This window comes from Antrostomus carolinensis, unplaced genomic scaffold (genome assembly GCF_000700745.2).
Source record: "Antrostomus carolinensis isolate BGI_N321 unplaced genomic scaffold, ASM70074v2 scaffold30396, whole genome shotgun sequence".
NCBI lineage: Eukaryota > Metazoa > Chordata > Aves > Caprimulgiformes > Caprimulgidae > Antrostomus > Antrostomus carolinensis.
The window spans coordinates 7072-15193 of NW_010323042.1; the positions used below are offsets into that span (position 1 = coordinate 7072).

Genomic DNA, 8122 nt, shown 5'->3' on the forward strand with positions numbered 1-8122 from the left:
TTTTATTCCAAGACCCTGCCCTAAGAGGCTTGCAGCCAAGAACCATGTACATTTAGGTAAAGTATATAAAAAACCCAGTCTATACTAAGTGGTTTAACTGAAGGGATTGCAGTAGTGAAAGGTTCTTAGAAAATTTTCTAGCTAATAGAATCTTGTCATTTTGACTTGTGCAGACCATTTCAACAAACATTTAATTCTAAAAATTAACTTGACAGTTTGCATTTTACAGTATATTACTGAAACAATTTGTGTGTGAAATCAAAGGGTTCCTGTGATCATACCAGATCTTAATAACAAATACAGCTGTTGTGATTATAGAGAATATGACAGTAATAAGCTGTTAGTACTTCTCCATCTTGCAGAATTTTTTATTTCAAATCTATGTTTCTGTGTTCCTCTTTTATTGTGCTGTAAGTGCTAACATTATTTTCTGGATTAGTGTTAACTAGTATTTTGGCTTTGTTACATTAAACCATACAGTCCCTTTGGCCATGTTAAGAAAGTTGGCAGAGCATTAAAATTCCAAAAATATGAGACAAGATTCAAACAGTCAATCCAACTGTATTTCTGTAATTAGCAGTAACCTTGCAGAAACCCGTCTGAAACTGGAAATGCAGCTTTCCTGGAGCATCCAGTGTAGCGACACAAAATAAGTCTGACAGCAGAATCAGGATTAAGACACAGTTTTGCCCTCTAACCACAAAAGCAATCTCTCTGCACCATAAATCACCAATTTATTCTGCTATACTCACAAAGAAAATAAAGATGCTGCTATGGATAGGTGACAAGCCTTCAGTCTAAGTGGTTGTAACCCCCTTTCCTGCTTCTGTCCAAATACTAATAAATGCAAAATAGAAAACGGAGCTGTCCCCAAAGAGAATGTAACCATGTCACATCCAGTCAAATACCACAGTGGCCTACCAACCTCTCAAGCTGCCAAAACAAATGAGATGTAACATCCTGGTTTTTTGAAGATGTTTATTGATATAAGCATGCTATAATATTATTTAAGTCTTCCCAAGTGTGGTAACTTGCTTCTGTTTTAGCATAACATATAAAGGTTAGCACAATCACAAAAAATCATCCCAAATAGGATTTCTGGTATCAAACAAAGTCATAACTCCTGCAGAAGGCTTCATAATGTATATGGTTTGCCTACACTCAGCCAGAAAACCCGTCCATATAGGTGAGCTTTCAGAAGATTTATTCTAGGCTCCTTTAGATTCTGTTGCCTCTGCTGGAGCTGTGAATGCTCCAAGGTTTCTGTCAAATAACAGGAGCTGAAATTCTGCAGAGTATTTAGCACCTTGATGCAGATTACACTGCTCTGTATCACTGTATGTGTTCTGTGAAGGGCTTTGCTCGAAATAAAAGGAATACAATGCAAATAAGTCAACTTAGCTGCACTCCATCCCAAAGTCTAACAATGGCAAAAGCCAATAGCATTACAACAATCATGGAAGTGTTGATGTTTAATTGGTTCTTACTCTTCAGAGCTGCTGTCCTAGTGGAAGGATGGCTTGGGCTTCGCCAGGTTTTTGTAGATCAACTGCAACCCTTACTGGTGGTGTACTCCCTGCAATCCCATGAAAGCATACGGTACAGAGTACTGTTGTATTGCAACTATTCACAGCATACATGATCCTTTAGTTGTATTTCACAAAGGCCTGGATGGAGGAGGTGATTTCCAAAGAGATTTTGTTTACTACAGGGTAAGGCCAACACAAAACCCCCCACAGAACCGAGGAGGTGCAACCAGCTCTCAGGTTATTGCCAATGTTAGGTAGAGACCTGTGCTGTGATTCAAGATTAAAGCAAGCACACATGCATATCATAGCCAACATATCTGTTGTATCACATTATTTTTTGGAAGGCTGAAAAGAATAAATGAAATTCCTCCTGCTGCAAAGGCATCCTGAGACAACTGGAAGAATGCATCAGGATAAATACTGGAGGCAAATAGATCTCAGTTGAAGCACTGGCAAATAACCTGGCATGAAGAATAAAAATTTTAATCAGGTATTCCACCTATCAGCTGACTTCAAGGTCTGCAATTTGCTAGTGGTAGTAGGAGAACAGCAGCAGCAATAGCACAAACTTAAGCTTTACAAGCACTGCTGCCAAATGCTGGAACTTGCCAAGGCACCAGTAACCCTTCAGCAGCACAATACTGAAAGCTGGTCACAGATAACTATTTGGCCAGGTTCAACTTGTGATCAGCTGCTGAAATTCAAGGTTCTCTTTTCTTGCTGTCAGCTCTTACTTTACATGCCCTTTTCTTCCTCTTGCCTTATTTCTTCTCTGCTTATTAATTACAGCTTAGCAGAGTGAAATCTAATACTAAGCAACACCACAGTGAGCCTAATACCAAGGAAGAAGCCAAAACCAGAAAAGCCTGGTAGTGATAGAAGTTTGCTAGGTATCAAGTTGGGTGATAAAGTTATGCCTCACTTGAGCATCAAGTTTACAAGTAGACTAGAAACTGCTTTTTCTCTCTCTGTAGTTGTTTCTCTCATTGCCTGCATTTTTGCTTTCTTCTGGCCAAAGAAAGCAGGCCTGGACTGCCAAGAACAAAACACCAAGCACCAAAACAACTCACCCAACTAACTTGGTCTTTTCCCTCAGAAGTACAAAAGTACAGTATTTTCCTTAATCACATCTAAAAGACTGTAATTTTGGGGTGGGGAGGAGGGGGTGAAGGAGGCTGGATGGACAATGACACACCAACAACCAAAACAAAAAAAAACCCTTTGAAACCTTTAAGTTTGTTTCGAATTCACAAACCGAGGGTTCTGTATGCAAAACTGCAGATTTTGTTTATCCACTGAATATCGTCCCTGTGCAAACTTCAGGTGCATTTGCACCCGATGCCTTTACCTTTCCCACCCTTTGCTGACTGAACATAACACACACAAAATCCTCTCTCCTGTCCCTGTTGGTACCTCCTACTGTAGGTTGTGGTACAGGAGGAAACAAGAGTTTCAAGTTCTAGTGGAAAGCATTGTACAAGTCAGAATAAATTAAGGTCTTGGTCGTCAGATTTTTTGCCTTGAGCCTTCCTTTTTGAGGAGGAATTTCATTATTAATGTTCTGATTTGCAATTCACCATGAAGTAACATTTTAAATGAACACTTAAAAGCTTCAGAAAATGTGAATTAGGCACTAAAATTTGATACAATCCCATAGCAAATACTTTAAGAATGTTTTGGTTGTTACAGAGCATATTGTTATTTTTTTAATATCAGCTAGCATCACTACATTAGATCACTGGGTTCCATTTTTCAAGTCTTAAACTTTTCTTAAGATCATCTTGATCTTGGATTACCTACTATCCCACACTGTGATAGTCTTTGCCAAATTTATACCAAGAGAATCCACAGATTCTTGATACCATCAGGCTTGCTGAAAAGGCCTTTACACTCAGTTGTAAATAAACATTTATTACTTTCAAGAGGGCTTTTTAAAATACAGCTAGAATCTAATATGGCTACCACCTGTTTCATTAAATAGTTGTAGAAAGTTGTAAGGACAGGTATAATTTATTGTTTTTCAAGTAATTTGACCTTTTCTTAAATATTTTTATGTATTGCAGTAAAATTATATTTTCTAATTATGAAAGCTAACTATAGTTCCACTATATAGTATTGTGTCTAAAACTGTACAGTTATTTTTCAAGAAATATTTTATATTTGCTTGTAAAACCGGCTGATGATTTGCATGTAACTTTCTTGTACAAATCAAGGCACTGAAATTTAAGAAGTTCTCTTTGCTGGGGTGGAGTGACGGTGGCATTACAGCACTCATTGCAGCAGCAAAATATCCAACTCTTATCCACAAGCTGGTTGTCTGGGGAGCAAATGCCAGTGTTACTCAAGAGGATGTGAGAATTTATAATGGTATGTACCAACTGAATATCGGATCCTGCAAGAATTATTGTTATTTCTTCTTGACCTAAGAATCTTAGTCATGTAACAGCTAAATGGAGACCGAGTTGAGGACTCAACAAACCTAAAGGAACGGGACATAGAATTCACCAACTTGCTAAATACAGGGATGCACTAAAGTCAGAGTGAGAAACTCCCTAACAATTATTCTGGGGGTAATATAATAGAATTTTCAACAAATCCTTACCAGCTCACACTGATGAAAAGCATACATTGTAATAGCTTATCAGTAGTTTTCAGAAAGTCAATCAAATTCCTAAAAATAAATTCCAAATGATACTGTTGACCACAGGGTTGATTTGTTTTCTCACATCTTGCACAACTTTTAAACAAGGTCCACAGAAAATCACTGGGCAAGCACATAACAGCTTTTACTTCTAGTGCCTGTGTAATACATAGACAGTAAGAAAACAAGCTCATAACTTACCATTTGAGTTCTTGAAGCAAGTGAATCATTTAGGTGTCCCAGGATACCTTTCTAATTTGCATCCTTTAAAATTAATTACTGTGGTTACAAAACCTTTGCAAAGTAAAGAAACATGGGATTTCTGGTCCTTATTCCACTCACATGAAATACAGTCAGATCATTTGTCACTCTAAAGGAAAATAGCAAAAACTGCTAGTGAACTCAGAAAGAGATGATATTCCCTTTTAAAATTAGAAATTTAAAGAGTTAACCATGGAGGCTCTCAACAAATGTAACCCAGTGTAGTTTCATTTTAGTGACTGGAGTTTGATTTATACCAGCTGTGAAATCTGACTGTGGCTTCAGCTGAATTACAAGTGTATGCATTGCACATGGGTACTTACCTCACCTGTACTAAAGCACTTTCGTTGGTAGTAGTGTTAGTATATTTTTTAGTTCAGTAAGCAAAATGCTTTTTAGCTCTGTAAAAGTGCTGCTCTATTTCTTTACATGCTTTTATATTTCTGAAGTTTTTATTATATAATTATGTCAGTTAGTAACACATCAGTTAGTATCAGCCAACAGGCTAAAATGTAAAAAAAAAAAAAACCAAAAAAGTCTTACTTTACACAGAGCGTCTGCAGCAATGCTGACTTTTGGCCTCTTCATGAGCTGGTGCTTTCAACATCTCTCTCCGGGTGATATAGTTCAGAGAGTAGCAGTGCCAGCCTTCTACAGCTGGTCCATCTCAGCTGCAGTGGAGGGTTTGGTAGGAGAGGAAGGTGTTTATTTGGTACCTATGTCCTTTCAACATAGGCTTTCCACCACCCCCTTCTCTTCTTAAATTAAGGCCAGCCACAAGGGTGAAGCAGGAAATTCTTTAAGGGAAGCAGCTGTTCAGTAACAGCTAGCCTGGGGTGAGGAAACTCATTTCCAATCAGATGTTGTTTTAAAGCACTTCCATTCACTACTGCCTTGCTCACTTGGCTGGACAGGTTCTGTCTGTTAATTTACACCTCACTCCTTTCTTCCCTTAACTCCCATTTGAAACCAATTAAAAGCTTTTCTAGTGGCATATATTGCTGTTGGATGATTCAGTACTTTTCAGGTCCCTTTCAGGTTCTTTGCTGTGCCAACATTGGTTTGAGCTTTACTGATACAAAGCTATAGTCTGAAATAGAGTTTAGTCAAAGTCACCCTTGCGGTTATCTGGTTTGTGAGCAGTACCGAAAATTTTAGGGGAAAAAATAGGTAAATCTGATAAATACATAACTAGAATGTCAGATTATTTGTACAGCTTTAGCCAGCCTGCCATGAGTCATGGGGCTCTACTAAGAAGAGCTGCTTGTTTTTCTGTAAGACTATGGCAAATGTACCATGATGTCAGCCTGCTGGAATGCCTTAGTAAGAGCTTCCTTCCTCTGGATACTCTTAGGAGCCATGGAAGGACTTCCATCCATGAGCCAAAGCAAAAGGCTGAAGGATATAAAAAATAATTGCCAGCTTTGGCACACAGTTATAAAATAGTCCCCTTTTTATACACAAGGTACCTCCTTGAGCTCTTTTGCAAGCCTTCCAAAATGAAACATCAGAAGTTTTAGGACTGGTTTCTTTGATATTTTCCCCCCCCCAGTTGTTCCTTATGACCATAACAAGATGGTCTTCTACAACTTAGAAAGACCCCAACAGAGATCATAAAACTACCTTTTTTACATCCTTTCCATGCTATGAATTATTTAAAACCATTCCATGCAGTTTCAGGTTTGAAGTACATACCTGCAGTCTGGTTTGAAAACTTACTCGTATTAGTGTTGACAGCACTGGGTTATATCTTGTTGCTGGAAAGGACTTAACATATTTCAATGTTATTTTATGTAGGCATCCGAGATGTTTCAAAATGGAGTGAAAAGGTCAAGAAACCACTGGAAGAGATGTATGGACATAAGTACTTTGCAGAAACCTGTGAGGCTTGGGTAGATGGAATATCACGCTTTGCTGAAAAATCAGATGGTAAGGCTTTTACAATGTTAAACTGAAGCAATTATAGTAGCAGACAGTTCTGGATTAAAAAAAAATAAAAAAAATCTAACAGTACTTCTAGCAGCCCGTGAAGGAAGGACTCTGCATATGGCATTAAAAGCTGAGTCTGACTCACACTTATGAATAAAACAATTACTGTGTAGATGGTTCACAGAACCAGCAAGGTACAGGAGGAAAACACATTGATGGGAAGCATTAGCTGATGAGTCCCTCCTCTTGTTCTGCCACAAAGCTACATTATTAGATCATTGCTTTTGTGGAGACTGAACAGGAGGAATTCTGCTCAGAGTTTTTTTATCCTCTCCTCTCAGTGTTGAAGGATTACCTCTTGGTGACATTGTTAAGATATCCCAAAAGTGAAGTGTGTGTGTGTGTGTTCACTCTAGTTTCTGCAAACAGGAGCTGAAGCACTATTTCAAACCTAGTAACATATAATGAGTTAAAAAAGAGGAAAATTCAGATTTTGGGAACTCAGAATTAACAAAACACAGTTAAACAACACTATTGACACAGCTTAGGTGTTTAAATCCAAAAAGAATAGTTAAACTAGACAATATAATGATTAAATGTTTATCTCTGAAGATTTCTGCTACTACTCTATATAGACTTTTGCAACCAAGGATACAATGAATAATAACCTTCAGTTCTGTTTTAATTCAGAGGAAAATTGCTTTTAATTTGCCTAAAGTGGAAATACATAGTACATAAACCAAGGAATCTGTAATTCTCTTGCATACATTTTCTTGTAGCTCTCATAATGAAAGACAGGAAGTGACAAACATTAACAGGCAGCAGGTACTACAAGGAAAATATTCCTTCATTTTGTAATTTTTCCATAAAGTTTTGGACAGGATCAGCAACATGGTGCTAGAATTTCTCCTACTAGACAGCTGTAACAAGTTATGATCTGATTTCATTTTACCCTTTCTAGAATACATCTCCTTAAAACTGATTTATTCTTAAGTCCAAAGCCCAGGCTGGTTGACGCTCTGGGTGTGACATCCTTTTACTGCATGCACATGCCTCAAACTCTATGAGGTGGAATGGCTGTGAAAAAGAAGCCACCTGGAGACATGTAACAAGGAGCTCACTTCCCTAGATGCTGTAACTGGGTCAGATATTCAGAGAAGACTAATGTTTGCTAAAAAAGATGAGCAGCCATCAGACTGCATTTTTTTTTTCCAGGAGTAGCTCAGGAAAGGCAACTTTGAACACAAGCAGGCCGCCTTTGATTTAAACACACTGCACAAAAGGTGCATTTGCTAGTGGCAAATGTAAGAAAAGGAGTTAACAAAACCCATCAGAGGTAAAGGAAGGACAGCAAAACCTCTGTTGGTCAAAAACAACTCAAGCTCTTCTGAAGAAATAAGATAATTTGCTCTAAATGGGACTTTTAGTATAAAAAGCAATACAAAATTATTTTTTAAAAGGTGCTAACACTTAATGAAAATGAATGAGCTGCATAAAGCTGCAAAATTCAAGATTCTTCTTGCTGTTCTGTTATTGGAGTAAATATAATCTAGTGGTTATAGTACAAGACAGCTTTAGGACCTAGAAACTGGGAAATAATAGTTTGATTGCCAACTATGTCCTTAAGTAAATAACTTAAGTTTACTTGTTCTGAAAAAACAGTCAACATTTGTACAGGTATTTGAGGACTATGGGTGAAATGTTCTAAATTAAAATATTTAACTGGTAGAACTGGAAACTAAGACTAAATAACCAAACAACT

The 8122-nt window shown here is 37.6% G+C and overlaps 1 protein-coding gene across 1 annotated transcript in view; it reads left to right on the forward strand.

The window, feature by feature from the left end:
- Positions 1-8122, forward strand: part of BPHL (biphenyl hydrolase like) — a 16287-nt gene that overhangs the window by 3652 nt on the left and 4513 nt on the right. Inside the window, exons 3-4 of the mRNA XM_010170484.1 lie at positions 3743-3896; positions 6229-6360. Of these exons, the coding sequence (XP_010168786.1) occupies positions 3743-3896; positions 6229-6360 (286 nt within the window). The remainder of the gene's footprint in view (positions 1-3742; positions 3897-6228; positions 6361-8122) is intronic.